At 45.0% G+C, this 16,776-nt stretch overlaps 1 protein-coding gene across 4 annotated transcripts in view; it reads left to right on the plus strand.

Annotated features, from left to right (window-relative positions):
- The first annotated feature begins 597 nt into the window (after window positions 1-597).
- Window positions 598-16,776, plus strand: part of MTCL2 (microtubule crosslinking factor 2) — a 97,979-nt gene continuing 81,800 nt past the window's right edge. For 2 of the 4 annotated variants that reach the window (XM_077335250.1, XM_077335251.1), the window contains exon 1: window positions 599-1,602. In XM_077335250.1, coding sequence (XP_077191365.1) covers window positions 865-1,602 — 738 coding nt within the window. In that variant the 5' untranslated portion in view covers window positions 599-864. Of the gene's footprint in view, window positions 1,603-16,776 lie in introns of all 4 variants that reach the window. The other 2 variants (XM_077335252.1, XM_077335249.1) reach the window with 2 other exon arrangements.

Raw genomic sequence — 16,776 nt, forward strand, 5'->3', positions numbered from 1 at the left:
AGTCATTTCCTGCTCTGCAGCTAGTCACTGTTTTCAGAAGTAAAAACAGAAGCCTCATGTCGTGTCCCCCCCCCCCCCAACAAACAAACTCTCTAAAATTACTCAGGAACACTTAAGTTCATGTGTTGTGTTACTGTATTCCCATCTACTGGGGCACGTAAGTGAGGCAAAGTCGCGTGGATTGACATCACGATTTTACACAGAAAGTCCTCTGCCGCGTGCCTGTGTGTGTGAGTGTGTCGGTGAGTAGGTGGTGTTTTCAGGCTGGGGCCGTGGAGAGTGAAACTAGAAGTCCTGAAGAGGAACGAAGCCGCGCTACTGCACTCTACATATGTTCAGAAGCGCTTGATCCAAACATGAACCTTGCCCGGCTTCAAAATCGGCTCCGACGCCAGCCTGTCCTGAAATGAGCTTTGCTGCTGGCGAAACGGGCGCGCGCGAGGGAGAGGTCGAAAAGGCACCGGATTTCTGTGCCTGGAAAAACACTTGGCCAGCGGAGCAAATTCCCTCTCCGGCTCGGCCGTCCGGAGAAGGGGGTCGCTGTTGCCTCGAGGATCCGAGCGCCCCTCCAGCGCCTCTCTCCGCCTTTTGTTCCCAAAGCGTGCGCGTCACCGGCTTAGCGGCTGGGCCGAGAGAGGCCGGCAGAGGAGCTGCTGCTGCTGCTGAGCTGGAGACGGCGCAGGAGGCATCAGCGCGGCGTGGCAGAAGCAGCTTAACGGCCGGGCGGGTCGGATTTCGCCAGAGCCCAGCCCCACCGAGCCCGCGGGGAGCGCACGAGGACTGGCCGGGCGGCACGATGAGCGGCTCCAGCCCCAGACGGCTCCGGTGAGGCTCCAGCGGCGCGCCTCGGAGAGCTCGCCGGGGATGGCAGCGCCGGCCGAGGCGGAGTGCAGCCAGCCCCTCGCTCCGGCCCCCGCGCCTCCGCCACCGCCTCAGCCCGAGAAGAAGAAGCTGCAGCGGGCGCCGTCCCCGGCCAGACCCAGGGATGTGCCCGGCTGGTCGCTCGCCAGGAGCCGGCGCGGCAGCCACCCGGGCTCGCCCGCCTCCTTCTCCGCCAAGCCCGGCGCCGGGGTCGGCCACTCGCGGCGCCTCGGGGCCCCCAAGGACGGCCGCGGCGAGAGGAAGGGCAAGGCCGGGCAGGCGGTGGGGGCGCGGGGCTCCGGCAAAGGCGCGGGCGGGCGGGCAGGGGCCCGAATGAAGGGGCGGAGCCGCCTGCCCGGGGCCGGCGAGGAGGCTGCCGGCGGCGGCGCTTCGGGGCGCCCCCAGGGGCCGCCGGGCCTGAGCCTGACCGACAGCAGCTCGGAGGTGTCGGACTGCAGCGCCTCCGAGGAGGCCAAGCTGCTCTCGCTGCTGGAGCTGGGCGGCCTGAGCGGCAGCGACACCGAGTCGCCCCCCAGCAGCAGCGCCCCGGCCCAGCCCTACAGCGCCTCTGCCGACGGCGTGTCCCCGCTGCCCGACGACCCGTCCACGGCCGCCTCCGTCGCCAGCAGCCGCCTGCCGCTCAGCACCTCGCTGGCCTTCTCCGACCTCACCGAGGAGCTGCTGGACGCGGGCGTCGCCAGGGAGCTGGAGGAGCTGCGCTCCGAGAACGACTATCTCAAGGTGAGGGGGGGGGGGAGCTGGCGGGATTCAGGGCAGTCCTCGCCGAGGGAGCGTTTTGTGCAACAGCCACATGCAACAGAGTCCCCTCCTGCAAGCATCGGCCACGCTAAGGGGCATGTGAGCTAGCCATGCCCCCTCCCACCGTTGCAGAGCCCCTCGGAACAGAGCAGCTGCCCCCAAAGGAATGGGAGGAGCACACTCCATGCCCCCCCAAAAATTCAAATCAGAAAATCAAATGAAACAGGTGCTTTTGGGCATCACGCAACCCCATCATATGTACAGGGAGGACTTCTTACAGAATTCTTAAACCTCCGGAACAGGCAGGCCTGGTAGCACATGTCCAGGCAAAATATCTTCTAGTGCTCCCTGGGACAAATGCAGACCACATCCTTTGGGCCTGATCCTTAGACTGGACCTGTTGCTGCCAGGAATTTTAGGACATTCCCCTTGGCATAGATACCCTGTAAAGATGGATAATTCCCTCCCCCTGCATCTGATTTCCACCTGCCATCATTATAAAGCTCCTTCTGATAGACATTCTTCTGCCTCATGGAGCACTCATGAATCCACCCACCCGGCAGTATGGATTCTCTGGGATGGCCGATCTATAATATTGACGACTTTCCTTTCCTAGAACCTGAGGGGAAAAGGTTTTCCACAGCCACATTCAATTGAGCTTCATATCTCAAGAGAATGTACCTTACTTCCAGTGTCACAGTCAGCAAATGGAATCAGATGCAGTGACATGATAAAATCCCTTTGTTTTGGTACCATACAAAGCTAGGGTGGAAGTCATGACTCACAGTCCCATATAAGGTATTTTACGCTTTACCGCAACTCACAGGGAAAAAATAATCCTTGGTCCCATCAAATCGATGCATCACATCAATACCAAAAAAAAAAAAAAGAGAGAGTTTTATGGTACCTTAAAGATAAACTATCGTAAACCACCCTGAGACTCACAAGATAGGACAGTTAATAAATACAACAACGATAAGATATTTTAATATACCTAAGATTACAGGGAAAGGCTCTCCTCACTGTTCCATCAATCAAATGTACTTGTTTGTTGGGTACATGAGGAAGAGCCTTTTCAAGTGGCAGCTCCATATTTATGGATCCACTCCTCAATGGGGTGCGCCTGGCCTCCTCACTTTTAATCTTAAGAAGGCAGCTGAAGGCTGTTTTGTTTAGAACTGCATTTGAACTGCATTCAATTAAAGCATTCACACATTGTTATTTTAAAGATTGTATGCTTTAAAAATTATTTTATTAATTTTTTAAGCAGCCTTGATCTCTGTGGTGGCTAATTACATATTTTAAAAAAGAAATAAATTAGCTTTTAAGAACTGGAGTTCACTGTATCATATGTTTGGCAGGTGCCTTCAGATGTCAGATAACACAGACAAAGGTCAGGAAGCAGTGAAACACAAGCGGTACAGCCTGTGACAATTATCTACAAAACTCATATATTGCTGTTCACCACCTCAGTAGCAAGTGATAACCCAGAATCCTAAACAGTTACAGCCTTCTATGTTCAGTGGATTCAGAAGGGTGTAACTCTGAAAACATTATCACTGGTTAGTGCTAATTGGAAATATATACTTCTTGAGAAATTCTAATTTGCAGTTTGATAACGCTGTGGAATTATTTTGTAGAATAATGATGACATTTACACACACAGACACACACACACCACCACCATCTACTTCAATGGGATGTCACTCTTTGTCGTAACCTGGGAGCCTTCTGACCTTCCTCTCTCCCAGTTTGTCATCTCTCTTTACATGGCCTTCCATGGAAGTATGCGACTCTGTGGGTCTCTCCTGTAGATACAATGCCCTCATGCTCTCATTCACATGATTCTGAATTAACTGGCCATTTGTGACAGGGAAAGTACTCTTTATATTAGGGTTCTCCCTTTCCTTTCAACTGCAACCTGAATGTGGATCTACCTGAATAAACATAAGCTTACCTTTTTTGCAATACATGTCTTGGAAGATTTATTTACTGTACTCAGGCCGATTCTGCTCAGGTGGAAAAGGCCGGGAGGATGCTTATATGGAAGCTGGGCTAATCTTCCCTTCCACATTATGCCGCCGCTGGCCTAGCCCCCTCCCAGTCCTGGTGCACATTAGGCCTCTGTTCGCCTCGTTTTAAGGGTACATGGATATTTTCTGCATTCACTTAAGACAGTGGTTTATCAACCTTCCTAATGCCTTTAATACAGTTCCCCATGTTGTGGTGACCCCAAAACATGAAATCATGCAGGTGTTCTTATACAGAAATCAAACCGAAACTGACCAATGGCATGAAGATCCATTGTTCATGATTGTATATACATTGGGTTTTTCCCAGGGTTTCTCAGTTCAGTTCTGCCTCTTATCCCACCATGCCAATCTCGCTCTTTTCCGCTGCTCCAGACAGACGAATGCTCTATCTCGATCTACCCTGCAAGGCTGTGGTGTGGATGAAATGGAAGAGGAGCGATGTCAGCCACTTTGGGACCCCCTTGGAGAGAAGGGCCCTGCCACGACCCCTGTGAAAGGGTCATTCAATCCCCAAAGGGGTCCCAACCCCCAGGTTGAGAACCACTGCCTTAAGCGCTCTGGGGGCCAACGAGGCCTAGCCTGGTGGAGGCCTATTTAGATGGAAGAGCCGGGTCTTCCAGGCCTGGCTCCTCCCCTTCTTATGGAGGCAAAGAGGGGACAAAAAATGCCCCACCTGGCTCCATAGAATTTTGGTTTTTTTCCCCGGAAGGTGAGATTGCATTCTAACGCAATCCCACCTTTACGCAATCCCTTCCCCGCCCCGCCCCCGGTGTGGCAGAACCTTTCCTCCAGGTCTGCATCCTTCTTTTAGTGATTTATCATTGAACTTATAAATTGTGTTATTTGTCATATTTATGGAATTTAGCAGTAATTATCTTTGCTTTCTATAGGAAAAGCAGCAGGTATTCATCATGTATGAGAAAGAGTAGCAAACTGTTATACCCTATGCTGTTGTAGCATATGTGTTTAATTTTTGCTGAGAGGTAGGCAAAAATAAAAGTTGAAGGTAGAAAACAAACTGTAGTAAACAAAAGACAGAATTAGTTGAACAGAAACGCTCTCATTGAATCACAGTTAGTAGTACTGCCAGCATGTTTTGCTACTGAGCTAAACTTCATAACACCAAAGAGATTGAACTTTTAAATAATGTATTATCATTAAACATGTACTGTGTCATTCTCCCCCACCCCCTCCCCGGGCCTGCACATCTCTAGATATAATTCCTATATCTAGCCCTAATAATATGCTGGCTGCTGCATTTTGGACCAGCTAAAGTTTCCAGAGGCAGCCCCATATAAAGCCAGCATGGTTAGAATAATAGAATCATAGAATAATACAGTTGGAAGGGATTTCCTGGGTTATCTAGTCCAACCCCCTGCACTATGCAGGACACTCACAACCCTATAAGACTACAATTTAGAAGACTCAGGTTCGAATCCCTACTCTGCCATTAAACCCACAGGGTGACTTTGGGGCAGTTATCCCCTCTTTAGCAAGTATATCAGCCAAAACTGATAAAAAGTGATACATGTCTTGGAAGAGACCTGAGCCTCCAACCATAGGTTGAGATCCTGCAGCATCCCCAGGCTTTGAAATTGCTCCTTTAGGTGAGTGCAGCCCCCTCCAGGACTGATTGATTCCTCAACTTTCAAGCACTTTGTCATTGACGAACAGCACTTCAGTTTTGTCTGAAATGAGCTTTAGTTTATTGGCTCCTGTCCATTCTTTTTACTTTTTCCAAAGATTTGTCTAGGACTTCTACCTGGCTTTGTTATAAAGAAATAGAGCTGGTGGCACCTCAGTCCAGATCCTCTCTCTGAGTGATTTCTTAGAGATGCCAAACAGCATGGGGGCCAGTATTGTTTCCTACAGGACTCTGTATGGGTGAGAGCATGACTTAGCCATAGAACATCTTCTTGGCATGCAGAAGGTAGCAAATTCAATCACTGGCATCTCTAGTTAAAAGGACCAGGTAGTAATTGATGGGGAAACATCCCTGCTTGAGACCCTGGAGAGCTGCTGCCAGTCTGAGTAGACAGTACTGACCTTGATGGGCCAATCTTATTCACTACTAGGCAGCTTCATGTGTTTCTTATGTCACAAGCTGGAGTAGCAGTCCCCCAGTATCACTTTCCAGAAACACCCCACCAAGTAATCATCAAACCACTAATAACACATTGTCCCACACTGCTAACCCAGTCATCCTCTCCAGAAGGATACCACAATCAATGGCATCAACAGCTGTTAGGGTCTGGAGAATCAACAGGGATGCATTCCCCTTGTTACCTTCCCAGTGAAAACTGTCATGTCAACCAAGGTCATTTCTATCCTGATCATAGGCCCTTAATCTGGATTGAAATGGTTCTAGGGAAGAGTAGAAGGGCTTAATATTTCTGTCCCTTCTTTGCAAATGCCTTCCCCCACCTACTCCTCCCAGCTGCTCTTGCTTCTAGTTTCAGAGGTTATTTGGGGAAAATTGATTAAAAGCAGCCTGTGGTGACAATTGCAGGGGTACTCAGTGAATGGGGGTCCCCACTTGCTAACTCTCCCCTGTAAATGCTCCCCTTTCTTCAATTAATGAATGCAATATATTGTTTTGTGGTGTGGCACCATAGGGTTGGTACCTCCAAGCGCCACAAGGTAGATACCTCCAAGTTCCACATTGGTCAGAGTTGAGCTTTCCAGTATAGAAGATTCGGCATTCTTGAAAGGAGGCATTTATTCCTGGCCCTGAGAGTTTGTTATTTTGGAGGAAGTTGCATTTTTGAACGCATTGGTGTGGTCTTGGAAAACTCTTGGTCCTGTTGGGTGTGCTTCCCTCTCCATATCCATAATTACAAAGTAGTCTTAAGATAGCCTTGTACACGCTCTGAGAGACCATCCACGTGGAGATTTTGAAAGCATTTGGCAGTGTGTTCCCAAACATGGTTTTGTTGCTGGAAATGCATTGTTCCCAGCTGCCATTCCAACATAGGGCTGTTCTGCATTAGCTAAACATCCAGCACAATTGCTTTCCATCTTCAACAAGTGGAAAATGTACCTTCTTTCTTGAAGGATTTTTTTTTTTTGCTATGTGGTTTAGCTAAATTAATAGCTTGGCAAGTTGCCTAGCAGATCACTTTCAGAGTGGTGTGCAGGGGCTGCTAGAGCAGTGCTTGTAGTTTCTGGAACGAAGGTAGTAGCTGGGCTGTTTCTTGGTTCAGTTCCTGCCCTGCTTCTCCTGCAGTGATGGGTTTATTTTGCAAGGTTGGTGTTGGCATGGCAACACTCCAAGGGGATTCATTGAATGGCTGTGTGTAACTTGCTGTGACAGTGGATAAGGTTGTCGGCTGAAGCGGGAGTTCCTAGGGAGGTATCTAGCAAGAGGAGGAACACATGTCCTAGAAATATAAGGCCATATTGAAAAGAAACACATAAAACAATGGTCTAATCTGATTTTCTGTATGGAAGAAGCTGGGGAAAGTTTCCTAGAAATAGAAGATGCTTGTGTATTGCTTTTTGTAGGGATACTTTATCCACCCTGTTCTGCAGAGCAGTTCTACACCTTTTTGATACAAAAAAGCCAGCACTGGAAGTTTGTGGGTTTTTTTAGAAATGCATCCATGGGTATCCTGTGCTTGAGAAAGTCAGTCTCTGCCAGATCCATTGCTAGAAGTCCTTGCATGGTGTTCCAACTCTTCCTCTTTCATCACTGTTGGCTCCCATATAGCTTCACTGTCTGCTGAATTGTGAAATGAATACTAATTCTGAACACAGCCCTCATAATGAGCATTAACTGTTGGTTTATACTTTGCTTGCAGGCATTCTGTGACATTTGACACATTTGGAACCCACCAAAACTGAACATAACCTATTTGGTGGCATGTGGCGAAATCATAATGTTGATGATTTAAAATCGAGTGTCATAGCACTACTTTTCTTGCTATTGAGGGCCAAAGTACACATGACAATTGGGGTTCCATGGTTCTTGAAAGCTGCTGGGGAGAAGGGATGTGGCTTTCAGAATCTGGTGGAGCGTTTGGGCTAAAACTAAGGACTACATATGTAGAGCCAGTTTACTACAAAACCAAATAAAGTCATTGATGATTTATTCCCCCGCTTTCTAACTAAAGGAAAATTGGCAGGAAGTCAAGACTTCATTTATGTTGGCTCTTCTCAGTATTCTGTTGGAAAGCCCATGCAGAGATTTAGTGTTGTCATGGCAATGTTACAACATTTCTCATTAATTAGAAATAAACAAGGATACTTATGTTAAAGATGATAGGCACAATTCAGGGAAAGTCAAGTGTTTGCTCTATTGGTTTTATAACTCTTCCTCTGAAATCATTGGACCGTAGAAGAGCTTTGGCTTATCTCACACAAGAATTTAGTCATGGAAGCGTTGCTTAATTTCCCAAACATCACAGTTGGGTGGTGGTCTAATTTTTGAAGGTCTGATATATGTATTGAATTTGTATTGTACAGAATGTTGTCACCTTTTAGTTTGCTTTTCATCTGATCAGTTTCAGCTAAAGCCTTTGTCTTCTTCCTCAGTATCTCTGACAATTAGTATAGATAAGCTAAACTTTGCAAGAACTGGTATGCTCTGTCAAAGCAGAATTGCTTACAAAAGCCTCTGCTTCTATAACCAAGGTAAATTTCTCAAATACAAATATTCCAGAGCAAAAAAATGGAGTGAGTACAATAACAGTCTTACAACATGGTGGTAGAATGGATTGTAGAACATACCGTAAGGAGATCTGAATGCATGCAGATAGATGTTGGATTAAGATTTACTTTTAGCATGGGTCAGGAAGGCTGAGATTTCTAAATTTATGCTCAAACTTGGCATTGTGGAAGTTGGCCTTTTGGTTTTAATTCTATGCAAATTGAATCGTAACTTCTCACTTGCTCTGGCTTTTTATACAGATGCAAAAACACGCCTTCAAGGACAGAATTCAGGGAATGTTTAGTCATAGAATCATAGAGCTGGAAGGGGCCATACAGGCCATCTAGTCCAACCCCCTGCTCAACGCAGGATCAGCCCAAAGTATCCTAAAGCAAAGCATCCTAAAGTCTCTACTTATCTGGCATATTTATGTTCACTATCATTGCTGCCCTCATAGGAAGGACAGATTTTCCAAGTAATTTGATTTTTTGTTCCATCTGTTTTTTTTTTATTATATAAATGATGATGATATTGATATGTATCCCTTGAAGCCATATTCTAGTCTAATGACTTGATTGTCTGGTACACCTTTTGGGGATGGTGATACGTTGCTTTGTGGGTATGAAATGGGAAGAAATATCCTTCATCTGTGATGATTCAGGATAAAGGAGGAATCAGTTATAGCATGTCCCCCCACAAAGTATATGAGAATACTGTAGTTCAACCATTAAATGCTGGAATATACTAGCCTGTCTTTTGTTAATAGATTGTTCAGTTGTATATATTAATAAACATTCTTGCACGAAACAGATATCACAGTAAGCATTGGGCAGTGCATAGATCTTTGAAGATCGTGTACAACTTAAAAGTGATTGGGTAGGGTGCCAAATCATAGTTCTACCATGTGATGCTACTACAGGAAATACCAAGACGTGAAACCCTACCACTTGGATCATCCCTTAGAAGTCTGCCTCCAGTCTAAGGAGCCTTCCATCAGAGGCTTTGTGTTTGTGTGAGTGTGCGTGTATAAAGAGCCATGAGAGCATTGCTGACGTATGACGATCCTGTGGGGTTTTCAAGGCAAGAGACTAACAGAGGTGGTTTGCCATTGTCTTCCTCTGCCGGAGTGACCCTGGAATTCCTTGGGGGTCTCTCATCCAGATACTCGCCAGACCGACTGTGTTTTGCTCTCCTGACCTGATGAGATGGCTCTAGCCTGGGCCAGGGCAGGGCAAGACTTTTTAGGCTGGATAAAACAGAAGCCCAGTGTTGCCTTAAAAGAGTAGCAACATAGGAGCTTTCATGAGGAAGTGATGGATAAATCAAAAAACTTTGAATCAAAATAAACATTATTAGCCTCTAAGATGACAATGGACTTTTATTTTATTTTGCTATGACAGAGTGACATGGCTACCTCTTAGTGATTTTTATGTTTGAGGCCAGCCTCAGTTTTGGTTGATGGAAATGGTAGAATACAAGCTCAGATCTTGAAGAAAGATCTTTATTAACAACATTGTATGCAACCTTTCAACCTAGCTTAGGGTCCCCAAGGCAGCAAACCATCCAAACAGTGTTAAAATATAAACAACTGTATGTATTTTAATAAGTTAAACAAAACATGTAAACAGAGGTGCACAAAAAAGGAGGGGGTATTGAGCTTTAGCGAGACCCTCCACTACAAAGTCTTACAGCTTTGTGGTTGTAAGAAAGAATACACCTAATTTAGAACTGTTCTGGAACCTGTTGCCACCTGGGAAGGGTGGAGACTGGAAATAAAATGATGCCAGGAGGGAAGCAATAAAAAAAAACAGCAAGTATTTCTTGGTATTCCTTCCTTGAGGATGTTATAGGATCTGTTGTAGCCTAATCTGATACTGTTTTAAAAAGCTGTACTTTTTGTTGAGATCAATGCAATGTTTTTATTTTCTTATACATCAGTCATAGTGGTAAAGTCTTGTCATAAATTATGAGAAGTAAATTATGAGGACTAGAAGTAAATTATGAGGACTGGTACCTTTAATTGTATTATCTAAATTTAAGGTGACCAGATTGTCCCACTTTTGGAGGGACATCTGGGGGTACCTGGCCAATTGTACTTATGTTGAAATTAAAATATATATATATTACAATACTATTTTTGCGTTCTATGCGTTCTATGAAACTTTTTGTTGCTCCATATAGACTAAATTTTAAATCAAGAACCCCCTGGTCAATAGTGTTCCGCTTTACCAATGTTAAAATCTGGTCACCTTACATAAATTATGAGGACTAGGGAAGGGAAGGCAGTGTTGCTGTAGCCTCATCAGATCTCAGAAGCTAACTAGGGTTAGTTCTTGCAGAGGAAGGCAATGGCAAACCACTTCTGTTTCTCACTTGCTTGGAAAGCCCCTTGCCGGAGTAAATTGGTTGTACTAGATGGAAATAAGACTTGAAATTTCCATGAATTCTGGGTCAAACTCAAGGGTTTGGATCCAGCAGGACCCAGGTGACTGGTGGCCTCCTACACTTTTCTCCCACTGTAGGTCATTCTGACCTCAGGAAAGTTTTGTCAGCTCCTCTAAAAGCAAAAGATGGAAGAGACTATGATGTTGGTCTTTTCCTGCTTCCTGCTGCAGCCTCCCAATCCCTGTAACCCTGGGAATAAAGTGAAGTGGAATTCAGCAGGTTCATAGGGTGAGGAAAAGCACTGGGTCCCAGCAACCAACAAGAGCACATCAGGGCCTTGAAAATTTTAGATGTATGACTTTTAAAAATATCTTCAGGATGTGGCTTTTGATAAACAGGAAAAATGTGTGTTCTGAAGCAGGTAAAAGTGAACTTTGGTGACAACATTAGTTCATTAAGGGTTTAATCTTATCAGCTTTCTAATGGTTCTGTAATATTTTGTGGATAGTTATTATGTTGCTTATCTCTGATGGCTCATTATTTAATAGCAAGTTCTCAGTGGCTTTTTATGTGTTTGTTTAAACTATGTTTTTACACACGGGTTATTTGACTCATGTTTCCACATGGGTTATTTGCCTCTGGCTGGATGCTGTTAAGAGGCATTTGCTCTCCCTGTTGCCCCACAGCATTGTGGTGAATTCACACTCCTCCCAGGAATTCCAACGTCTCCCAAACATGCTTTGCTGTAAAGTTTGGGGAAGGACTGCAGCAAAACCTGGACGGCTGCCATCTGTGTGAAAATGTTTCAATTCTCTACTGATCCCAGAAACACCATGGTGTGTTTTAGCTTAGCCAATGCTGTCGGAGTTTCTCTTTCTGATTTGGTCTGACAGTGCTGTGCTGGAGGACCTAACCAGGCCGTTTATCTCCTGTGATAAACCTATGAGGGTGATATTGAGGGTGCTTCTGCTGACCTTCTCTGCCTGACCTCTTACCAGATTTCAAAGACCTGTTAATGACAGCAGCCATACTGGGATACTGTGCCTTTAAGAGCCCTGCCAGCCACCGCCTTGCCATCCCTGTGTGCGGAAACAAGAGCTCTGCTCGGCAGAATGGAAAATGTGAGATGTGATACCCGCAGCAGCTGCAGAAGGAGAGGAAGACAAAGAATGGGCACTGGGGAGCCCATTTGCAACAAGGGCAAGAGAACGCTTCAAGTCAGTCACATGTCAAAGTAGCAGACATACGCCATAGATAAATGACATATGGGATTCAGACTGATGTGAGCTCAGGGGTTCTAACTGGCCTTCTGCTCATCTTCAGATTCAGGTCTTGTCTGCTTGTTGTTCTGTCCCCTCTTTCACTCCTGTGTTAATGTGTTAGTCTCAGACCTTTCTTGCTGGAAAGTGAAACTTGTCTATGAATTGATAGGGTGTGTTCTCTTCCTCAACCGTGAAAAGGGCTAAGCAACAGACATTCTCCACCTTCAGTGCCCCAATAGGAAATGCTTTATTCTGTGTAATTTTTATGGAAGGCCTGCCTGTAAGAACACACACAAATAATTAGCTCCAAATTCACATTTATGGGGATAAGCAGTTTATTATTTTTACTGCTTTTTAACAGCATTCCTGGAGGGGATGGTAGGTGATGCACAAACTGTGGTCCTCTCTTAAAACTTTTACTTCTTTAATGAGGCTGGAAAAACTACATTTTAGGATTTACTATCAATTATTTTTTTCCCCAGTGCAAAAACTGGTAGAATGGTAGGCATTGTTATGCAATATAAATTTTATATAATAAGTAGCATGTTTTTTTCCAGTGTAATATGTAATAAAAAAGAACTTTGCAAAGCCTTGTCAATTTTGAGATGTAACATGTTTTGCATTAACATTGCTTCATAAATTCCCAATTTGGGGGCTGATAATTTATACAGACTGGGATACATTTGCAACAGTGTTTTCCTCGTTTTCTGTCCTCTCCACCCACCCCTTGTTATAACTTGAGCTGTCTTTTGGCAGGATGTAAGTCAGTGTTGCTGCCTTGCAGTATTTTGAGAAATTGTGGCTCATTATATTACATTTCAGGGGATAGAAAACAGACTCCTTGTTTTCTATTTGTGAGGCACAATTCTGGAGTAAAGGTAAAGGTCTGGAGAGCCAGGGTGGTGTAGTGGTTTGGCTTTTAATCTGGTAAGCTGGGTTTGATTCCTCGCTGCTCTGCATGCAGCTGACTGGATGACCTTGGGCTCATCACAGCCCTGATAGTGTTTTCACAGAGCAGTTCTGTCAGAGCTCTCTCAACCCCACCTGCCTTACAGGGTGTCTGCTGTGGAGAGAGGAAGGGAAGGCAATTGTAAGCTGCTTTGATACTGCTTCAGGCAGTGAAAAGTGGGGTATAAAAACAGCTCTTCACCATCATAAGGACCATTGGCAGCCCAATTTGTTGTTCTTAGGGCCACCAGGTTCCCTGGTCACTGGCAGAAACTGTGTGTGTGTGTGGGAGGGGGTAGGGCTGGGTTACAAGTTCCAGGTTAGGAAACAGGGAGATGTGAGGTAGATCCTGGGGAGGACAGAGGCCTCACTGGGCTATAATGCTATAGAGTCCACCCTCCAAAGCATCCATTTTCTCCAGAAAAGCTGTTCTCTGTAGTCTGGAGATGAGCTACAATTCCAGGGGATTCCCAGGTCCCAACTGGAGGCTGGCATCCCTGGTTGTTCTGGCGGAGGGTTTCGATGTTCCTGGCCTCTGCCATGTTGCTAACACGACTGCCTCTTTCCCTTTAGTGCTAGCAAATAAATTATTGAAAAGCATCATGAGGTGGAAATAATATTTCCCTAATCATGTATCCTTTTGTATTCTTTCCCAGGAAGCCACAAAGCACACAACCAGTGTTCAGCGCTTTCTTTCTGTTTTCCCCATCAGAATAAGCTGTATTTTAGTTATTTATTTTTGTAGGGCTTTGTTTTTGCTGATCAGTCAAATGCCAATTTCAAAATAGATGCTAAAATTTAATCCTTCATGTGGTGATGTAGATGTACCTGAAGTTGATACCTGAGAATGCTACCTGAGATATTGTTTGCATCATGTTTAGCATTTTCATGACCAGGATTCTAAGTGGTGGTCCTGGTTGCTATTTAACAAGACATATAGCTTGTAGAAGGGGTGGTAGTGATTGAGCATGATTGAGAATGAGCCTAGTTCCAGGAGGGCTTTGGTTCAAATCTCCCCCCCCCCCCCCGCCCTAGATTTGTAAAGTGGTTTTCAGTCAGGTCTTCTTTCTTCAGCTACTCTGCTCCTCCTCGTCTGTAATGTGGAGTGTAAAGTATTGGGGTACCCTACAGAAATTAAAACTAAGGATTGTAATAATATATGTGGAGAACAATTAAAAATACCATCACATTGCAGCCATAGATAAGGTTGTCAATTTTTAGGTGGTAGCTGGAGGTATCTCTGTTATAATGTAAACCGCCCTGAGCCTCCGGGGAGGGCGGTATAAAAGTATGATAAATAAAATAAAATAAAATAAATAAATCTTGGAATTACAACTGATTTCAGGATAACAGGGATCATTTCACCTGGTACGAATTATTGCTTTGGAAGGTGAACTCATTATAGTTAGATGAAGTCCCTCCCAAAATCCTTCCCTCCTCAGGCTCCATGTCCAAACCCTCCAGGTATCTCCCAACCTTGACCTGGAAGTCCTGTCCAGAGGTGGCCTAGTAGGGTTTTCAAGGCAAGAGAAGTTCAGAGGGGGCTTCAGTCTAGGTTTGCCTACCTTTGCATATAATTAGAATCATAGAATGATAGAATCATAAGAGTTGGAATGGATATCCAGGGTCATCTTGTCCAACCCCCAGCACAATGCAGGAACTCACAACCACCCCAATTTCATGCCCAAGTGATTCCTCCACCAAAAATCTCCAGAATCTCACCTAGCCTGGAGGAAATTCACCTACCCACAGCAGCAGTTAGCAATTGGTGGTCTTTCATCCAAGTACAAACTGGGTCCTGCTTACCTTCTGAGCTTGGGCTAGCTTGCAAACACTAAAATTCCTGTATAAATGCTGAGTATTGCTAGATTTATCACAGATGGTGAGGCTTTATGATGATCAATGTGCTTTGAGGCTTGGTGGCTTCAGTCACAAAGTACTTGTAATAGATCCTATTAGGAGAGGTCTGGTTTCTGGGTTACATGAACCTGTTAAGCCAGAGACATTGACCCCACAGCATGCTGGAGACTTCTCTTAAAATTCCCTGTGGAAATCTTATTTTTTTTCTTGCTCTGTCACAGTACTGTTCTTTCTGTCAGCCTATGGCTTAGAATTAATTGAAGGCTGCTGCTTGTGTTCTCTTTTAATCTCCAAGGAAATGTTTCCGTGTTATTCCTTGATGCTGATTTCCATGTTACAGTGAGAAGTGGTAGGAATACAAGTACAACTCTTGCAGTATGGGGTCAATTCTGTGTCGAATTTCAATTTCCGTGCTGCTCAAGCCCTCCCTCAAAATACTAACTAGTTTCAGACCAAGCAAGAAATGGAAGTGTACAGTTTGACCCAGTACAGTATAGTGGATATTTATTAATTTGCTTTGTTTGTACCCACGTTTCTCCCAATGGGGACCCAAAGTACTTACATTGTTCTCCTTCAGTAAGGGAAGTCATCCAAGCTGGTTAGGTCTCTGCTGCACTCGCTCAGGTAGGGCTATGTGAATTTTGTGAAGAGACCATAGGCTGACCCTCTGGATAGCTCTACTTCTCAGGTAGGAGACTTGAGATCTGCTCCATGCCAAACCATAAAGAAAAAATTTCCTGTTCCCTGGAGACTTTAGCCAATGGACTTGGGAAGCAATGGAGCCTGAACTAGACACAGCTGGAGCATTTGTGGCAGCACTGACCAAGAAACTGACTACGATCACAAGAAGAAGAAGAGGAGGAGTAGGAAGGAATCCAAGGAGAACTTATTTTATTTATTTATTATTAGATTTATACCCCGCCTCTTGCGACATAGTCGCCTCGAGGCAGCTTACAGAATATAACCATAAAAACAGTACATCCCATAAAAAACCCATCGAAACAACCATAACATTAACCATAATTTCCCTTAAATAATTAAAATGTTAATTAACTGCCTCCTTGCTCAAGGAGAGTGGAGAGATCGCCCATTGATTTGGGGACCCAGTGATGGACCTGTTTGTGGCACAAAGGAACTGTCAAGTTAGGAGGTTTCTATCGAGATTCCACACCTCCACGATGGTGACAACATGCTGTCTCACCACTAGCCTATTCCATTAATCAGCAGAATGCTCAACAGGATCAGGAGGGAGGAGGCAAAAGTGATATTTGCACCTCTGTTTGGGCCAAGGTGTCCTTGGTTCTCAGACCTAGTGCAGAGGTCTATCCAGACTCAGCTTGCTACAGTTGATAGTCTGACTATTGAAAGGGTAGACTTAAGGCAATTCAAGGCTTCCCAAGAAAGATAGGGGACATAATGCTACAATCAAAAAGACCTGCTTCAAGACACATCTATAACCACATGTGGCTCCTGCTCAGAAAATGAGCCAGCAGGGGGAAGTTGAACTCACTATATCTATGCTACGAAGACACTGTGGATTTTCTCTACAAGGGTTGGAAATAAGGCCTAAACCCCAACATGTTAGGGAGGCAGGTCACAGGCCTCAACTCCATTCTAGGGCATTGGAGACTCAAGAATGTATCCATAAATAAGCACATTCAGCACTTCCTAATGGGAACACGACAATTGGCCCACCTATTAGACATAGATTTCCCACTTGGGCCTCTCAGCTGTGCTTTAGGCCAGAGGTAGTCAACTTGTGGCCCTCCAGATGTTCATGGGCTACAATTCCTGGGAATTGTAGTCCATGAACATCTGGAGGACCACAGGTTGACTACCCCTGCTTTAGGCGATTACAAACACTTTAGAACTGTCAAAATTAGCAGAGTCTATATTTCTGTCATGGAAGGTAGCCTTTCTGGTAATGGTAATCTCAGCCAGGGGAGTGTCAAAAATGGCAGCACTATCAACCAGATAGGAGCTATGCATCTTCCAGGAAGACTTGGTAACACTGAGAATA

Source organism: Paroedura picta, chromosome 4 (assembly GCF_049243985.1).
Source record: "Paroedura picta isolate Pp20150507F chromosome 4, Ppicta_v3.0, whole genome shotgun sequence".
NCBI lineage: Eukaryota > Metazoa > Chordata > Lepidosauria > Squamata > Gekkonidae > Paroedura > Paroedura picta.